A 20,838-nucleotide genomic window follows, 5' to 3' on the forward strand; every position below is an offset into this window, starting at 1 on the left:
TAATTCTCGATTATCCTCAATTATTATAATTTAATGCAAAATTATCTTACTATATCTTAAAGAATTTTTATCAGGAAGAAAAGATGATCTTTCCAACATTTAACAGTAAAATATTATCAGTATTTCTTGGTGCTAGAAGTAGCCTTTCATTGAAAAACATGTCTGTAAATTATTATAATAATGTGGTAAGAAGTTAACTATCTCACAGATCTAGAAACAACTAGAACGTTGACACTCCATGTTACTGATTAGGGCTTGCCTCAAATTTTATGGAAGGCTTTAGACCAGCATGAAATAAACTCTTAGCAATCTCAGTCTTCAAAGTCTAGGGACATGGCTAAGTTGAGCTAAGATAGTCTCTTTCCCTCCCAGAATGCTGAAGGGCAGTAACATCATATCACATAGCATTTACTATCTTCTCAATGTCCCCAAGGTGTTCACTCAGAAGATCCCCAGCAATCTAACAAAGATTCCTCTTCCGTCAGCCAGTGTCTGGGTGTAGGAAGCTAATTAGAAACACTCCCCTCCTAATCTGCCCTTTGCACATCCTTTGTAAACTGTGAAAGGAAAGCCTTCTCCACTTAAGGCAATCCTCACATCAGAGGAGATGGGATTGGAGTTGGAACATTCTGGGAAAGATACACTGGTCCAAAAGAGTCAAAGGAGAACTGACTTTTACTGATTCACACAACCAGGGTCATGTTTACACCAAGCTTATTATGTGTGTGTGTGTGTGTGTGTGTGTGTGTGTGTGTGTGTGTGCCTGTGTGTTGATTTTATGTGTATCACATGCATGCAAGAGTCTGAAGAGGCCAGAAGAGGGCACTGAGAGATGTGAGCAACCTCATATGGGTGCTGGGAACCAAATCAGGGTCCTCTGCAAGAGCAATAAGTGCTCTTAACCACCAAGCCATCTCTCCATCCTCAAGAAGTCATCTCATGAAGGCTTGTTTTCTTAATTCACTATCTTGCTTATGTGATGGGAAACTGCTAACAATAAACAATGCAAAGGAGATAAAGGGGAAAAAGAGACCAAACAACCCTTACTTAATGGAGGCTTAGCTAATGTCACACACACACACACACACACAGAAAGAGAGAGCAGATTCGAGCCATCCATGTTCACCTTCTCCTTAGGTCTGCAGAGCACAGGTAGTATCTTAGCAGAATGTGCTGGGGTTTAGGGAGTATCTCTAGAATTCTCCAGAACATAAGGCCAGAAGAAAAGTGAAATCACTCCCAGCTGATTCTGAAAAATCATCTAGATTTCAGGTGATCAGCTCAACAGGTTCTGACTCTTTCCCCTTACCATTTAGTCAAAGTGAGGTGTCTTCTGAAAGAAATTTGTTTTTCTATATTTTGTATGCATGAGACACACACCTCTGTTGGTTTGCCCAAACCATTGCAACAAAGTACTGGTATTAAACAATGGGAATTCATTGCAATATTTCTGAAAGCCAGCACTCTAAGATCACGGTTTTAGTAGGAGTCAGTTCCTCGTGGAGGGTGAAAGGCGCGTTCCTGTCCCTGGAACCTGGTGCTTGCTGGGAAATACTTGTGTTCTTCAACTTCATTCTCTGTACCTGTCTATGTCTGTCTTTCCTCATCCTGTACGGCCTCCAGTCATGCTGGATTAGGGTCCATCCAGTCATACTGGATTGGGGTCCACCCAACTCCCAAATTACTCAGTGTTTAATTATATCAGCAATGACCCCATTTCTAAATGTGGTTCCTCACTGAACCTCAAGAAAACTTGTTCACAAAGATGTTCCAAATGAGACAACTATTTTGTTACCTGTAAAAGTTCACACAAAGCCATTCGCTGCTTTCAAAACATTTTGTCAGCATGTCGTGTGTTTGCACCTGAAGGCATCGTGTCAAGGCAGAGTATGGCAGAGAAAATCAGGCAGCTCTCTCCCCTCAGAAATTAGATTATGGTGATTTTACATAATTGTATTTATAGACATTGCTGCTGTGCATGAGCATTTTTAACCTAGCCAGATTGACTGAGACAACATTAGAATCAGGGCTAAAATCTGTGAATGCCACGTATAAGCTGATCCATTGATAAACAAAAGAGACTCTCAATTTCTACTTCCACGTTGAATGGGTCTTTCTCATGGTTTCAAAGCTTCAAATTGCTTCTCGTGGAATCATTTCATGTCTTCAAGGAAGTTATGATTGGCATGACCAGTGTTTCAGCCTCGAGGGTGTGTTCAGTCGCCTGCTCATCAGGCGCCTGGAAAGAGAATGATTTTCAGGGATCGTAGGGGGAGAGCTTTTCAGCGTCCTTGCTGCTCTGTGTTCTTTGTGTGCAAAGCGAAGTGAGATCCTGCACGGGAGAGAACGCTATTTTTCATGCTGTGCTGATTGTAGTTCCTGTTCCTTGCAGTTGTCTTCAGTTTGGCAGCTGTGAGAACCATTTACACTGTAAAAACAATACAGTGTGTGGAAAGGCAGGCTGGTTGCTGCAGGTCTATACTGCCTTCTTGTCTCTCTTGACTTTTCAAGGTCTGGGATTCATTTGCCTCTTCCTGCATCTGCATGATGTCTGTTAAATAACTGTGAATAATCTGATCAAATTCTGAATTCTTTATATCATCCTAGGAGGGCAGTTGTGATGGTTTAAATAGGAATGCCCCTCCTCACAAAGACTCGTGTGTTTGGATGCTTGGCACATAAGAAGTAGCACTATTAAGAGATATGGCCTTTTTGGAGTACATGTGACCTTGTTGGAGGAAGTAAGTCACTGTAGGGGCAGGCTTTGAGGTCTCCTGCCCAAACATTGTGGCACAGTCTCCTTATGCTGTTCTATAACTGGTCCAGATATAAAACTCTTAGACCCTCCAGCATCATGTTTACTTGTAAGCCAGCATGCTTCACATCATGATGATAATGAACTAACCCTCAGAAACTGTAAGCCATCCCCAATTCAATGTTTTCTCTTTTAAGAGTTGCCATGGTCACAGTGTCTCTTCACTGCAATAGAAACTCTAACTAAGACAGTGCCATTAGGTTGTCTACGTGCATCCAGTAAAGAAATGGAGAATTCTTAGCACTGAGTAGATGGCCCACTTTTCCTGCTAATGGAGTTGAATCCAAATCCTAGGTCAATGCACTGTTGGCAGCAAATCAGAACTTTCACATAGATAAACAGACATTGTTCCATCCAGATGTGGACAGCATTTTCTTTTGTGAGGTGGTTGTTTTTTGTAAAAAGCAGCCTGGGACTCTATGGACACACATAGCCCAGCATGACACTGATAGAAGGCTAGCAGCAATACAGGACACCTTTGTGGGAGAGAATAACCATTTCTACTTACTTCCAACAGTAGAGATAACCATAAATAAGAACTAATCATTAGAAACTGTCTGTGCTGGTCTCTTCTCTCGTTTTGATGTCTTAGGCCCAAAGGCTACTTTTCCAAGCCACTATGTTTTCAGAGGCTCACTTTTTCTCTCTCGTTTTTAATGGCTTTAAGTAGACCTGAAGTGTTTTCCACACTTGAGCAGAGACGATGCTGTGAGGGAAATTACTACCGGTGGCTGCTTTGTATGGTTAAAGACACACTTTTTACTACAGAGACGAAGATGAAAGCTTTGAAGTGTGGCCCTTCGCTGCAGCCAGAGTGCACTGGGACTCTGAGCTGTTATGGTGAAGGCTAACTTTGTTCCATCTTTATTGCACTGGTAATGCTTATGATGAAATTTTGTGGCAGAGAAAAGGGATGATGGGAAAATCTAGGCAAAAGAAGCAAAGACATAGAAGATGGTTGTAGATGACAGAGTTACACCAGCATAAAGCTTTTGTGGCTTATACACACCATACACACACATACATATACATATCACATACGTATGTACACAGATAAATACACATACCGGGACTTCAACATAAGATTTTATGGCTCTACATACCACATACATATATACACATACATACACACACATGAAACTTGACATTGTTTTTTAATGTTCTTGAATTTATCTTATTCCTCCTTTGGGAATTAAAGCTGGGGCCGGTATAGAAGCCAGACCATCTACTCCAGCCTCCTGATCAGTATTAGTACATAGTAACATCAGCCAATGGCAATTGAGAATGGAATCCCAATCCCCAATATTGTTCTACAAGTCCATGAGCCCATGGGTCACAGGTATGTTTTATTTGGTGTGTGAAATGATGTGCATAAAAATACATTTGTTGCCCGCATTAAAAACAATAGGTCTCCACCCCAGTGAGATGGCCCAGTAAAGGTGCCTGCCTTCGAGCCTGAAGATCTCAATTTGATCCCAGGAACCCAAATGGTAGAGGAAGACAATAGACTCTTGCAAGTTGTCCTCTGACTGCCATGCACACATCACAATACATGGACATGCATACGCATGTATATACACATGTGAGCACACACATACATAAAGATACACCCAGAGAAACAGATACAGAGAGACAAGAGAGTGCACTATAGATGAGATATTTTCAAGTAAAAGACCTGATTTTGCTTTTCTTTAGAAAGTAATCAATCTGGGCTAGTTTGTTCCGATGACAAGTCTTGAACCACCTTACTTAAATGGGGGAAGAGTGTTACAGTTTAGTGCAGCCCCCATCAATTTTCTGTCAGTGTTAATGGCTATCGATTGGCTCATTTGCTCTGTTTCTCATGCCTGGCCTTCTTTACTGAGAATTTCACCTGCCAGGCTTCCGTAGGCAGGAAGCCTTACTCCTTCCGCTCACACACTCTGAGGACATGGCAGCTAGCCCGAGATACTCATGAAACTCTGGGGTTTAGAGTAGACTCTCATGTACACAACACAGGACAAAGACAAAAGAAATACTGACAAATTCACTCTATGTCTATGAATGTGTATGTAAGTCTGCATGTGTGTGTGACCAGAAGACAGTATCAGCCAGTGTTCCTCAGGAACTATCCACCTTGTTTCTACCATGGCTCTCGCACTGAATACACTAACTAGGCTGTTGGCCCAGTGAGTCCTAGGACCGGCCTGTCTTTACTCCCCAGCACTGAGATTACAAGTTCATGTACTGTGTCCAGCCTTGTGCATGGGTTCTAGTGATCCCACGGGGCTCCTCATGCGTGTTCACCCAGAACCTCACAGACGGACCCATCTCTTCACATCTGTCCTGTGTGAAGGTCGTTGAGAAAGGGTAGCTCCAAGCCTGTGTTCATAACTACATTCTAGATCCGCATTTACTATAAATCTCGATGTCTCTAAGCCAGCCCGTCATTCCAAGCTATCTGCGCTTTTAAAATCTTATTGTTGGCATCTTTTTCTCACCTTTTCATCAGCTCTGCTTAGATGCAAATGCAATCATGCAAGATAGAGTGTGTTTCCGTTTGTAGTTTTTATAGCTGATTGGCTCTCAAATATCCTTTAGTAGAATAAATATTTTCAATAATATTTCAGAGTCATGTATATATGTACATGTATGTACATATGTATGTATGCATATATGTATATACGGATATACATATATATGCCAGCTACATATGAGAATGGGTTAAAAATATATCATTTATTTCTGATATCATTTTGGCTTCATTTTGTACTGATTCCTACTGGGATGATTATTACCAATTAGAAACTACGACGTGCCCAGCAAGTGGAACACTAGCTGACTGCCACATAGAACACACAGAGAACACACAGAGAACATACAAGGACAAAAGATGGTGCCCTCGGAGCAGTGGACAAACACAGTGCTTTCTTCACTCATTGATAGTAATGGTGGAAATGACGGTGGAGGGAGGTAGTGACCGATGGTGGCAGTAAGTCGGGATGAGAGCGGACGTGGTGGTTATCAGAGCAGAGGGTTATGGCATGGTGTAGGTAATAGGAGAGGTGGTGGTGGTAGAGAGGAGGGGAAGACTATGGTAAAGTCGGTGGTGATATAAGCAGTGACTGTGATGGTAGTGATGGTGATGGCTATAATGTGGCGGTGATGGTGGTGAAGATGAGGGCTGTAATGGTGGTGGTATGAGCATGGTGATGGTGGTAGCTATGATGGTGGTGAAGATGAAGGATGTAATGGTGGTGGTATGAGCATGGTGGTGGTGGTGGTGGTAGCTATGATGGTGGTGGCAGTGGCGGCAGTGGTGATGGGTGTTTTGGTGGCAGTGCTGGTGGCTACGATAGCAACAGTAGTTCTGGTAATGATTGTGTTGTTGATGGTGGTAATGGTGATGGTGGTGGTGATGGTAGTGGGGATGGTGGTAGGGATGGTGGTACTGGTGCTGATAGTGCTGATGGTGCTGGTGGTGCCAGTGGTGATGGTGGTGGTGGTGGGGATGGTGGTACTGGTGCTGGTGATACTGGTGATGATGGTGATGATGATGGTGATGATGATGGTGGTGGGGATGGTGGAGGTGATGGTGGTACTGGTGCTGGTGATACTGGTGATGATGGTGATGATAGTGGTGGGGGGTGGTACTGGTGCTGATGGTGATGATGGTGTGATGGTGTTGCTAACAATCTTTCTGGAGATAGCAGCTTTATGAAATAATTGCCACTTGAAACTCATCACTTGAGAAAACTAATTTAAATTGTATAAAAATATCTCTTTTAGTGTCAGGCTCTATATGCAGACAAGAAAGTTGAAAATACGTATAGACTTATTTAAAACAACCAGCCCCATGCTTTAATGTCAAGAAGCATTTATAAATATCCCTGGCAGGAACACAAATCTGTGGTTTGGAGGATATTATTATATGAGATTTCGGACAACAAACGAGTGTTCAAACACATACAGAAAAAGTGATTACGTTTTTAATCCCTCACATGTATATCAATACTTTGGATGATGATTTTTTTGCAAAGCTTTCTAAGGATCAGTCTGAGACCAGCTTGGTCAAAAAACAAGTTCCCCAGGGCAGGAGCAAGGATTGAAAGAAACAGGAGACAGTCAAAATTGTAACGTGGCTTAGGCCAGTCTTGGGGCTGAAGCTAAGCCTTCTTTATTCAGTCTTCTTTAAAACCACTTTAACTACATGCAGAAAGATAACACTAGTTCTGAGTCAGGAAACAAGCAAGTTAACAATCAAAAATCCTGCAAACATCTTTCTGGAGGCTAGGTGGGGGAGATCAGAGACAAGAGGGGCTCCCAAGAGACAAAGAGACTGCCACACCTACATCTGCTGAACCTGCCTGAGCTACAAGTGTAGATGTCCTGCCCTGAGCTACAATTCTAAGTGCTCTGCCCTGAGCTTCAAATGTGAATGTTCTTAGTCTGGGTCAGTTTCCTGAGTATAGGACCCGAGCCAGATTTCTGCCTTGACCATCTCCTGATTGTCCATGGTGATATAAAAAATTCCCGCCGCCAACTGTTCAGTGGGACCAAAATACTCTCCACAAGGATCTGATTTGCTGTTGGGCTTGGTGGCCTAAATAGCCTATGTTAACAACTATTCAGGAGGCTGAGGACAGGGGCCTCACAAGTCTAAAGCCTGACTCGGCTACAGAGTGAGATCATTGCCAAACAGGACCACTTAGCAAAATGATGTCTCAAGATAAAAGAAAAAAAAATTAGAAGAGGTCTTGGGAGCTATCCTTGTAGAGAATACTTGCTTAGCATGCCCAAGGCCTAGAGGGAAGGGAGCAAAGTTAAAATGGAGGCAGTGGGACGGGAAAGTCAACCACACAGGGTAGTGTAGTCACTGCAAACCTGGCAACTGAAGCTGAGATGGACAGAGCAGATCACAAGTTTCGAGCATCCCGTGTCAGCATCTAAGGCAGAGAAACAGAACATATGTTTTTACTCAACTGATAAGTCTTCTGTAGTTGGGCTTGTTCTCTGGGTTTGACCTGGCCTTTGTGTCTTCACCAACATGACAAGACCACCAATGAGCAGGTTCTCATCGCTAACGGGTGACTCCTTATCTGGGCTCTCAGTCTACTCTGAGCCAGTGTAAGGCAGCCTTTGAGCGCCTTAGGATCGTGTTCGGGTTACTTCAGAACATCAGTTCTTTGTCCTCACCTTGCTTTTCACAGGTGACAACCTCACACCCACATGATCATAAAACAAGCATTTATAAAAGAATAAACATTTGAAAAAGCTCTTCTCAGGTGGAGCTATTTTTGAACTACAGATCAAACACCGCTTGGATGGAATCCAGGCCGGAAAAATCTTTGCATATGGAGTTCATATGACTCTAAAGAGACAGCTGCCTTATTTGAAGCCAGGCCACTATCTCAGCTACCTGTGCTCATGAACCAGTTGAGAGATGTCCTCAGTGTGGGATTATACATGTAATTCCTTTCTATCCCTGACTGAATAATCGGAATTCAATCAGATTGTTCAAATATCTGATTGTACAATTCCTGGGCGTGGCTACCGTTTTTGAACACCAGCCCTACATAGCTGATAGGAATGAGTTCAGGTCAAAGATTGATTACTCCTGCTCCAAAAAGATTACTGTGAAATCGTTTCTACCTCCCTGGGTGTCTTGGTTAGGGTTCTCATTGCTGTAAAGAGACACCCTGACCAAAGTGACTCTTATAAAGACAAACATTTCATTGGGGCTGGCTTACAGTTTCAGAGGCTCCGTCCATTATTGTCCTGGTGGAAAACAAGGCATCATGCAGGCAGACTTAATGCTGGAGGAGCCGAGAGTTCTATATCTTGATCCAAAGGCAGCCAGGAAGAGACAACTCTTTCACACTTGACAGAACTTGAGTACTAGGAGCCTCAAAGTCACAGTGACACGCTTCCTCCTAATAGTGCCACTTCCCATGGGCCATGTATACTCAAACCACCATATTGGTCGATGAGTAAATTCCTCCATGAATAATGGTATAGTATTAGTAACTCTAACAATGTGGCAGACAGAACTAAAGGAGTAGGGGAAATTAAACATGAGAACAGTCTTTGACAGGAGTCAAAGACTGGAAGATTTTGAATAGAACCCTAATCCCATTGCTTTCGTTCCTAGCTGTTGTAGAACAGATGGTGCTGCTCTTTTCTTAAACAATAGATCCAAATAACCCAATACAGAAACCTATCCACCGACTCCTACTGATGCCAGCACCATGAACAGTAAGTATGGTCATAATTTAGGTTCTCTGAAAAAACCATGCACTGTCTCATCACATCCCCCAAGAATATGACAGGTGGTTCCATTTAAATGTAAGAAGCCAGGGCAGGCAGGTACCTCAGCTGGTAAAAGCCCCTGCCATCCAAGCATTGTGCTCTGAGTTCTATCCCTGGATCCCATAGTAAAAGGGGAGAATCAGTCACCAAAAGTTGTCCTATGAAACCTGCGGAGGCACACAAAGACACATACACAATAACACAGTTTTAAAGTAGTATGTGAGGAAAGGTATTGCTGGTCTCTGGGATCAAGCCTGCAGAAGCATCAGGGCCCAGTGCTTGTTGCTGGCAGTCACCTTGCACAGCGCTTTAGCTTAGAGAACTCATCAACGAATTGGGTTAGCATCCTTCTACAGGGTCCTAGAGAAGTGCTAAGGCCTCAGGTGAGGCTAGTGTGAGAAGATACAGTCAAAAAGGAAATGGGGCTCATCAGACCCTGAGTCAGCTTGCACCTTGGTCTTAGGCTTCAAACTCCAGAACTGTGAGAAATAAGTTTCTGTGTTTCTGAGCTACCTTGTTAGTGATACGTTGTTATATTAACCCGCTTGGACCAAGAAAGACACATGAAAAAAAGAAATGTCAGGGTGGGTTCCCATTGAATCATCATGAGACTGTAGCCTGATAATCACATTCAAACTTCAAAATAAGCCCCTAAGACTGCGTATGTAGTATACTAACAGCTTAGCCTGGCATATCTTCTGTGCGCACAGCACTTATACTGGCAACCGTTGAGAAAAGCCATTTAACAAGCACAAAGCCTTTGCCATCATAAGATGTCCAGCACCCCACGTAACAGTAGATGCTCTATTAAAAGTTAAAATCAGCAGCTGATGTGTCTGTACCATTATCTTGCATGAGGTCAGAGTGTGCTAAGGTCATTTCTACTTTGATACATAATGTCTTCACACTACTGTAAAGTCAAAAAACTAAGATAACAAATCAAATGATTGTAAGTGGCACCATCAGTTATCTAAAACTCAATCAAATAATAAAGGACCAGCCATCTGGCATCTGCTTGTCTCTGGTCAAAATCTGTAAAGGACTGATTTTTGCTTTAAGGCTATGCAGCTTGGAAAACTGGGTGTGGCTTCCTTATGTGTGCAGAAAGGGGAGCTTCTTAGTGCACACTCGGTGAAGGAGTGATGGGAACACTGAGTGCACACTCAGTGAAGGAGTGATGAGCCCCTGAGTGCACACTCAGTGAAGGAGTGATGGGAACACTGAGTGCACACTCAGTGAAGGAGTGATGGGAACACTGAATGCACACTCGGTGAAGGAGTGATAGAAACACTGAGCACACACTCGGTGAAGGAGTGATGAGAACACTGAGTGCACACTCAGTGAAGGAGTGATGAGCCCCTGAGTGCACTCTCAGTGAAGGAGTGATGGGAACACTGAGTGCACACTCAGTGAAGGAGTGATGGGAACACTGAGTGCACACTCAGTGAAGGAGTGATGGGAACACTGAATGCACACTCAGTGAAGGAGTGATGGGAACACTGAGTGCACACTCAGTGAAGGAGTGAGGATACTTTTAATTCTACAACCTTTTTTTCTCCTGAAATTGCTGCCATGTTGAAACGCACACATAAACCATAACACACAACATACAACATACAACACAGACCACACACACATCTCAACACACTACACACAACACAACACATACCACAAACACATACCACACCACACACACACACCACACCATACAACACACACAAATACACAACACACACACACACACACACATCATTCCCAGCACTCATGTCTGGAAGCTCAGAACTGCCCCCAGACTCTAGTTCCACAGACACACATACGCATCAATAAAATGAAAATAGACCTTTCAAACGTGAGCAGCATAACTTTCATGTGTACTGTATCAGGAAAAGTCAAAATTTCCCGTAAATATTTGGAGAGAAAATTAGAGGATTATGCCATAATCAGTGAGTTAAATAAATGGACTGAATTTCTTGGCTTTTATTTTTACACTGGTTTGTGTTTATTTTTTACAATGATGTCTGACCATTTGAAGGGTCCTCCTCAGCTTCCAGTGATGTCTATCCTCCATCTGGTGTGTAGAGGGCGCTCTTGTAAAGAAAATATCCTTCCTAGGGTCCCTGATAAGAATCTAGGCCAGCTTCCTGCTGTCTTTGTTGCCATAGAGACCACACTCCAGTGAGGGGCAATGAATCCATGGTCCCAGATTTAGAAACGTGTAACCAGCAGATGCCTTTACTGCCTTTGTTTCAGTCTTAGCCCTTGCAGGGCGGCTCAGACCGGAAGCAGAGCCGAGAAAGTCCACGTTTGCCTGCATGGCTTTGTTTCCTCTGTACACATGTGTCTCCTGAGACAAAAGTGCTGACAGGGTGAGGATGTGGAGAAGGTATGAATTCATAGCTAGAAAAAGTAACGTGCTCTCTTCCATCCAACGAAACATTTCAAATTATTTTAAAGAAACTATTCTTATTAGACACTTGCCGATACTGTTAATGTATAATGTATGTGATAACTACTTACAGTATCTTTGATCAACTGAACTGTCTCAGACATACATGCCAGGGTACAGGTTTCTGTGGATTCAAAAGGACTTATTTTGCTGTAGATTAGAAGGCAAGAGCCTGCATTTGAATTCCAATTGACCTGGATTCAAACTCTGTCTTGCCTTCTATTCCATCCTACCCTGTCTTCTTTATCTACCAACTGGGGTTCATAACACAGTAGTGTAATTTAGTTCTCTCATCCCTGGGTTCAAAGTTTGGGAGGATTCAGTACATAGGTGATTGCTTTGGGGTCTTTGACAAGGCTGCAGTCCTGGTGGGACCCAGGGAAAGCAAAGCTGTGACAAAGAACCCGAAGGGAAGATGAGAGGAGCTGAGGGGACATTGTGCCCTGAGTAACCTAAGGACCTGCCACCAGATAATGTGTCTACTAGCACCTGTACCAACTCCCAATAGCACCATGCTGGGGGCTGTGATGGCCAGTTTTATGTCAACTTGACACAAGCTATAGTCGCTGGAGAAGAGGGAACCTCAAATAAGAAAGGCTTCCATAAGAGCCACAGGCAAACCTGTAGGGCACTTTTCTTATTTGGTGATTGATGTGGGAAAGCACAGCCCACTGTAATGGTGCTAGCCCTGGGCTGGGTTCTATAAGAAAGCAGGTTGAGCAAGTCATGGGGAGCAAGCCAGTTAGCAGCTCCCCTCCATGGCCTCTGCATCAGCTCCTGCCCTGCTCAAGTTCCTGCCTTCACTATTTTTGATGATGAACTGTCATCCAGAACTGTGAGTGAGATTGCCCCCCCCCCCCCCCCCCCCGTTGCTTTGGTCACAGTGTTTCGTCCCAGCAGTAACGATTGTGACTAGGACAGAGATGACCTCAGTTCAAGCTTTAGCAGCCATCAAGACCTTGTCAGTTTGTCTCCTTCACTGTGGGCAAGATGGACTATGGAGAGCCCGGCACTTGCCTAACGTGACGGAGACCGGGGCCAGCCCACAAGAGAAGCAAGGGCAGTGGCTCTTGATGCCACAGTGTTCATGGGTGACACACGCATGCACACACACACACACTTAATTATCAGGTACAATACATTAAAAGCAATGCGGAAACTATAAGACAATTTAATTAACGCCTCCAAGTTTCTTTTAGCAATTGAGCTCAGAACTTTGATTGGCTTTCTGTTGCCATGGTGAAACACTGGCCAAAGCCAGTTCAGAGACGAAAGGGCTTCTTTAATCTTACAATCCTAGATCAGCGTCTGTCACCAAGGGAAGCTGAAGGTAGAGCAGAAGCAAAGACTACGGAGGAATACTTGGCCTCGTGGCTTGCTCAGTCAGCTCTCTTATACACCCCGGGCCACCTGGGAGCAACAACTACTGAACCCTCCCTTATCAATTATCAATCATGAAAGTGCAGTACAGGCTTACCTACCATCAGTCAGGCCAATCGGATGGAGGTGTTTTCTTGATTGAGGTTCATCCCAGATGACAGTAGCTGTATCAAGTAACAAAAAAGAAATAGGAAATCGGACTATCCGGATCCCTGGTCACTAGCTCTCATCAGCACACTCAGTGGCATTTTTTTTTCTTTCAGCACATTTGACAATTATTAGCAACCATGCATTTTGAGGTAGTCTAGCTTCCACATTGTCCTGGGCACCATCCAAGAGAAATTCTCATCATGGACATGGGATTTTGTTTAGAGCTGAATTTCCATAGAATAACCAAAGCACCAGATAAGAACCAAATATTTTTGGAGAGAACTTAAGCAGTGTTGGAGAAACAGATCACACCCTCTCTGCCGGCGTGTGATGTGCAAAGATCTCACTTTTAATTCGGGCATTCCAATGGGGAGCGTTCCTCAAAAGAATACAAATCTAAGAGTTGGTGACAGAAAGGAACACCCCTGAGCTTCTGCAACAATGGCTCATGCAACTTTGATTTTAGTCCCAGATGAGAACAGATGTGTAAATGAGTCTTCAAAGGTTCAAGCCAGAGAAACCAAAAGGAAGTCAGAGCCAGGCTCCATGTTCCACATTTGTGTTTGTAATGTCTGAAAGCTTTGCACCAATTATCTGACTCAAATCTAAAGTACATTTTTCATCAAAATAGTAATCTTAACATTCAGTATGGGGGAGGCAGAGCAAGTGGAGTTGGAGGTTGGCCTGGTCTACATAGTGAGATCCTATTTCAAGACAAAACAAAAACAAAAATAAATCAACAGACAAAACAAACCACAGACAAATTCTTGTTTCATTAACATTAAGAAACATTCACTTGTGACATCTTGCTCAAATCTATGTAGAAAAGAAGCCTGCAGGTCATTAACTAGGAGTATATAACCCTAAAGTTTGAGGAGGCTCCTCCTATTCATGCTCATAAGATATCAAAACCTCAAAATGATTGATGTGATCAACTGAGGTACAAAGAGATTCACAGCTGAGAGGCAGAGCTGGGTTGACACCTAAACTAGGGGGTTACCAATGCTATGCTCTTGGGAATGTGCCAGAGCTGGTATGGATAGAGGGCCAGAGAAGGCACTGCCCAGGAGATAGTGTTCTGCCCTTGCCGGATTTGAAATCTTTATAGAGAAAACTCATTTCTGGACAGCTGAAAGATGAAAGACAAATCCAGACAGTTCACTAGACAAAACCACTAGAAAACTGTGTGCGTTACTTTGGGCAAGCTATTGATTCACAAGCACTGTGTTGGGAGATGTATAGTCTATAGACTGGAAAAGAAGAAAGCAAAGACATGGACCATATCCTCCAGGCTATCAAATAAGTGGTCGCTAAGCATTTATTGAATGGTACCAAAAGCTTCCAAACAAGGCTTTGGATTGCAGGGGCTGGAGAAGGTGGGCTCGAACCTTCAACTGAACCTTGGTCCACAGGAAAGACTCAGACCAAGTGTAGGTGAGAATGGATTCTAATAAGGGGATTTTTATCGAAAATAAAGCACCCAAACAGGAAAGGGAATAAAACCCAGTGGAAACACATTGGTTTTAGAACATACACTCTGTCCAGCAACCAGTGTTTATGACTTGTTAGACACTGGGTCACAACTGGAGACCTGGCAGATTGGTTGGAGACAGATGTGAGAACATCTGGAATGCTAACTGTGAAAGACAAACCTTAAGTCAATGATTATAAGCCAGTGGTAGTTTCTGAGCTATAGAAAGAAAATTTGAAATTTTAGTAGAGAACGGCAGACCGACAAAATTAAACAGGATGGAGTGCTGAGAAAGGGGGCGGGGCTTCAGATTTCTACAAGAGCTAAATGCCGAGGTCCCTGGAGGAGAATGGGCTCTGCAGACAGGATGATGGCAGCTATGAGGAGGAGGGCAGAGGCTGCCTGGCATGTGGAAATGTAAGGGGTGCTGCCAGGGAAGCAGGAGGGTGAAGACATGAGTTCTCCGAGGCTGAGTGTGCCCGCATCCTCACACTCAGAATTTCCCTTTATACCTGCCCTGTCTAGACAGACACTCTGACAACATCTGAGCAGAGATTTTGTGGTAGACGAGGTTCACATTCATGGTCTCCTGTAGCATTAAGCATGTTCTTTACCCATAAACACAACTTACACGGGAGAGCTGGTAGCCAAGCTGAGTTTTGAGGACATTAAGTTTTCAGATGGTTAACCCTTCGTAGATCTGAGATCAGAGTATTATGCAAAACTTCTTTTGCATTTCTCTACTTTCTATAACCCCTTGGCGCCAGAATGTTTAGATATACCTCAAGGAAAATTCCCACACTACATTTTCCAAGAGAAAAACAGGGTGTAGACTACCTGTTAGTCTGCTCTGTTGGAGTGTTACAGTGACCTCTCAGTCAGGGACAGAGTGAGTGAGTGTGGAAAACAGAAACGTACCAGTGTTTCCACAACCCACCTTTCATCTAAATCTCCTTTGCCCTCCACACTTTTGTCAGAGCTTTTCACGAGGAATGGTGTTGTTTTTACATTTTATCTACAGAGTTTACTGCCATTTTCCAGGATGTTGTAACAAGAGAAACCCCCAGAATGTCACACAGTTCAGCACCTCTGCTGACTCCGCCCACCACAGCTTGAGCGGTGAATGAGTACATGTTACTTGACATTGGAATGACTCTTTCCCGTGTCTCCTCTGCTGAACGATGACAGGCGATTCCTTTAGCAACCACTGTGTTCTTTTCATATTCTTGGGATACTGGTGTTGGAAGGAACATCAAAAGCTCATCACGTTTCATCTCTCACTTGCCAACAGGATTGTGCTTAAACTTTCCAAGATGGATCATTTATTGTCTGCTGTGTTCTTTGAGCGTAAAGCTTGAAGAACAGGCATCATCAGAATAGTGGAAGCCCATTGGCTACAACCTACTTATAACATGTTGTAGTCCCGCTGGTTATCTACCCACTTAGCAAGAACATACTCACACAGTTGAATGTGTCTGATACCCTGTAAATGAAAATAGGAGAGTTTGTAGAAAGAAGACATATTTCCTTTAGAAAACAACCTTTTTGATCTGTAAAAAAGTTTGTGTATGTGTGCATACATGTACATAAGTGTACATGTACAGGGAGTAGCCATAGGTACCATTTCTCCTTGGACACCCTCTGCCTTGTTTCCAAGCTTAGCAATTAGGCTCTACATGCTTCTATTTACATAGCCTTGGGATGTTAAGTGCTCTACTGTAACTGTTCTTTAAACTTGGGCCCCTGTGTTTGTGTATCAAGGACTTTGTAGACTGAACTATATTTCCTTAGCCCACAACCAGAGATTTGAAAATAAAAAAACTCATAGTATTTGGCTTGGAACTTGATGCACTGTAGGTCCTTCGTAACAGTTTCAGCAAATAAACCGGTACCTACATTCGGTAGAGAAACATGACCTCAGCACGGTGAGCGGGTGAGTTCTACATTGCAGTTTTTGTTTCGTGTGGTTTTGACACTGCACCTCACTGTGCAGCCCAAGCTGGTCTCAAACTCTCTCAAGTGCTGTCACTGTAGGTGTGCGCCAAGGTGCTGGGATCTTTTACCTGTGGCCGTCCACACAAGTCCCAAAAAGGACGTGAGAAGGAACACTGAACACATGCTGCTGTGGAAGAAACGGTTCTGAATACAGGCTCAGGAATATTAGTGTTCCCTCTCTTCTCTTTGGGCTTGAGTACACTTGAACACATTAAGAACACTCGGGGTTCAGAACAAGTCTTCGAACCTGTTTACTGGATAAATCCATGTGGCACTCAGACACAGGACCTGCAATTGCATAGGCTCGGTCCACCACCCACTCTCTAAGGACACGCTGCCCTTTGGGGACTGGTATTCTGTCTGCCTGAGTGAGAGCCCATGCCTTACTCATTGTGTAGTCTTCTGCTGCCGTGCATTCATTTCAAAAGTGTGTATATTAAAGGTTTGTGCCTTGTAAGTGGTTGGATAAATGGTACCAATACTCACAGAGAAAGTGAGTGAGGTCCATCTTGAATGGGGGTGGGGAGGGAGAGGAAGGAGAGAGGGAGGGAGGGAGGGAGGGGGGGAGAGGGAAGTGATGTGGAGCACAAGCTCTGATGTCCATGTTCTCCGGGTTTACGTGGCAGGGGAAAAAACCAAAAACCCCTCACATGCGTGGATACATCTGACTCATATTTAACATTGATCATCAAACTCTTGTAGAAATTTCCCCTAAAAAATGCCTGCTGAGAGACCTTTGGTAGCCCACATGCCTTAGCACCTGGGCCAGCAAAGAATGTTCTAGTCTTCCAACTCACAGCCAGTGTAACGGACGTAGTAATGCTACCAAAGACTGACAGAAACACAGAACTCCAGAGGCACCCATAGCCAACCCCAGATGAAAGAAACACTCTCAATAACCGTGAGGCACCAGCACGGCATTAGTCACGTATTTTTCTTCCTTCCTTCCTTCCTTTCTTCCTTCCTTCCTTCCTTTCTTTCTTTCTTTCTTTCTTTCTTCCTTCCTTCCTTCCTTCCTTCCTTCCTTTCTTTCTTTCTTTTTCTTCTTCTTTTTTTTCTCTTTTTTTTTTGGTGCAAAAACACCTGGAGGAAAATGCCATTCAGACAAACAGTTATTTTACACAGCTCTGCTCTGCCTTGTTGAGTTTTGTTGCCAACTGGGTCCCCTAGTAAGAGGGACCCTCTTTTGAAGAATTGCCTGCGTCATTTTGTCCACCTGTCCTGACAATGAGTCATTTTCTTGACTAATACTGACTATAATCAGAGCCAGCCCACCGTGGGAAGTGCCACCCTTAGGCGGGCCTGGCTGTGTAAGAAAGGCCGCTAATGTGAGCCTGGGAGCAAGTATGTGAGTAGTTCTCTTCCAGAGTCTGTTTCAGGTCCTGCCTCCAAGCTCCGTCCTTACCTGCTCTTGATGATGAGCTACGAACTGCAAGCCAAATAAAGCCGCTTTCCCCCAAGATGCTGTTGGTCAGTGTTTCACAGCTACAGAGAAGGGGACTAGAGACACCTGGTGATTTGCCCACGTGGTGAAAGGAAGTTGGGAAGGGATAGACTTCAGCAGCATTCTGACATTAGCACAACCCCTGCTATGAACAAAACATGGCAGGAGCATCTTTAGGCAAGAAAACGAGTCATGCTGACCACAACTCACTGCAAAGGGACGTTTACTGTAAACTTCTATTTGGCAAAACCTTGTGTTTGTTTTTGAGGTAAAGTGTCATCATGGTATTCAGACTGGCCTGGAAGTCAAACTGGTGGCCCTCCACACTCAGCCGCCTTGTGCTTAGAAGACACATAAAACCATGCATAGCTTAAAATTTGTAATTTACTATTTTTTCTAAGTAGTTGTTGTGAATAAATAATGCTGTTGATAAAACATTTAAACAAAAGCATCTCGGTGGTTAAAGCTGTGCCCTGGCTCTCCTTACTTTTGGAGCTTCTTACATTCAGAAGCTGGTGTCTCTGAGGTCCGTGTAGCTGAGTCCCCAGTGTTATGGAAACAAAGAGCTCTTACCTCATAGCCTGCTGATGTTTCCAGTCATAAATGTGACAGTTACCGGCCCAGTCGCCTTCCCTGCCTTCCTGCAGACCTGAGACTAACTCGTTCCTTACTGATAACAGATGCACAGCCAAGCCTTTGAAATCCCCCTGTTGACTCCATTAGAGGGAAATGGCTTTGTGCAGAGGTCTGTGCAGGGGGAGGTGGTGTTGTGATTGCTGTTGTGTGGACCCCTGGCTGAGTACTATGCTTTTCTCTTGTAGGTGATGTGCCTTCAGGACTTTTTTGGTGACGATGACATTTTTATTGCATGTGGACCAGAGAAGTTCCGTTACCAGGATGATTTCTTGCTAGATGAAAGTGGTAAGAAAAAAAAAAGTTCAAAACCAGGGGAAATTTGAGGCAGCTTTTCAAAATGAACTGCACCAGGCCAAGATTATGTCAACTCCAAAGCCACCAAATCAGTTTCAGATCCTCGACTGCCTTGTCTCTCCTATATCTTGAATTTCTTTGATTTTTTTTAAATATAGAAAGCAGATGAAATGATAATTGAAAAGGTTAATCCATTTGGAAGAATAGATCCTAATGTCTAATTTATGACCATTTAATAACTAAACTGATGCTGTACAGAGAACCATGGTGTGGATTTCTACACTTTTAATTACACATTTTCCTAAAAATTTATGGTGGGGGGATTTGTAATCATAAAATCACTGAGTATGCTTCTAGACTCAGCTTTCATGTGGCTTCCTCTAATTCCTGAGAAAATGGTTTGGTATCCTTTCTCCCAAAAGTACTTTGGAATTTATGTGTCATAGCGTCTGTGAAGCGTCAGGACGGAAGCTTCCTTCTGTTAATGAACTAAATGTGACCCTGGGTTTTGATAAGAAAGAGGGGTTAGTTGATAAAGAGGCAGGGTACTTATAAGTGGGGAAGTTGATGTAAAAGTTTATGATTTTCAGAGTGATATATTTTGGGGGTCCTAAGAATCATTTCAGAATTGTACAGCATCCCAGGTAAAATCAACAGGATGCCAAGGTTTCCCTGCCTTGATAATTGTACTTTTAATCCAGTTAGGGGACTGCTACATAGTTACTGCCACTTGAAGTTCCATCTCATTGATGCTTTTGAAGTAATAAATGACGTTGTTGTTGTTGTTACATCGACAAAATGGGTTGACAGTCCTGAGGTGCTTAACATATGGCAGGTGTTACCCTGTCCTGGTCTCACCCCAAAACCTCAGTTTCATACAATGGGATTTAATGATGGGCCACATAGAGACATCGGTTCAATGACAGATCACAGTCACAGCTCATCCCAGCCAGTACAGTGCTCAGGCACAGCCTAGACACAGCGTAGCAAACCATTCTACTTTATTAACTAGATTATATGATGCTCCTACCACATTAGCTCACCTAAGCATGCACTTCACAGAACATACCTCACCACTGAGCAGCACAGGATACACACACACACACACACACACACACACACACACACACACACACGCACACACACACATGTGTATAAAAGCAATGATGTGCACTTATGCATTTACTAATTCATGACATAGGGAATGTAGGCAATGATAACTTCCTTCCCTCACGAAAACTTAAAGTACTCAATGAAAACACGTAGAGATGTCATGAAGGTTCCAGGTGACAAGATTGATTTTGGCACGAGGTCCTTACTGGAGGAGTACTTTGGCAACTCTTTCCCTCCAAATAAGTGTTCTCCAAATATATTCTATCTTTTCATAACTGATACACGTGCCTCCATGGGACAAGGATTTATGTAAATGTATCACTCACAAGACAAGCTCAGGGAAGAGAGACCCACCTGTTTAAGAGTGAAGCAGCTTTGCCATTCTGGGGAACAGGCAAACGATCCCAGTCAGAATGCAGAACTGACAGCACAGGTTTTGAGTAAAATAAATGGCCCTGACGTTCAATTTAAAGAAAATAGCTGCTTTTGATAGAATGGTCTAGGGTACCAGATGTGCTCTGCAAAGGAGCCCACTTGCTGCTCCAATACGGAGAACAGCCTGTCGGGTCTGAGCTACAGTACAGCTCACTTTTGGCTGCTGGTTGGCAGGGCCTCCATCCCTTTTGTCTGGTTGTCAGGCTGACTGCAGCCCACCTCTCTCACCTGGACCATCCTGGGAAGACACAGTTGCTCCCCGCTCTCAGCACTGGAGGCTTAGCCTCCCACAATTGTCTGTGAAGTCCAATAGAAAACTGCCATTGAACGATGTCTGAATCCCTCATCATCAGGAGACATGTAAGCCTCAG

The 20,838-nt window shown here is 43.6% G+C and overlaps 1 protein-coding gene across 7 annotated transcripts in view; it reads left to right on the plus strand.

Annotated features, from left to right (window-relative positions):
* Positions 1-20,838, plus strand: part of DCLK1 (doublecortin like kinase 1) — a gene marked incomplete at both ends in the record, with an annotated part of 262,378 nt that overhangs the window by 104,856 nt on the left and 136,684 nt on the right. For all 7 annotated transcript variants that reach the window (XM_080929185.1, XM_080929186.1, XM_080929187.1 and 4 more), the window contains one exon: positions 18,811-18,910. In XM_080929185.1, coding sequence (XP_080785311.1) covers positions 18,811-18,910 — 100 coding nt within the window. The remainder of the gene's footprint in view (positions 1-18,810; positions 18,911-20,838) is intronic.

This window comes from Micromys minutus (assembly GCF_963924665.1).
Source record: "Micromys minutus genome assembly, chromosome: 15".
In the NCBI taxonomy this organism is placed as follows: Eukaryota; Metazoa; Chordata; class Mammalia; order Rodentia; family Muridae; genus Micromys; species Micromys minutus.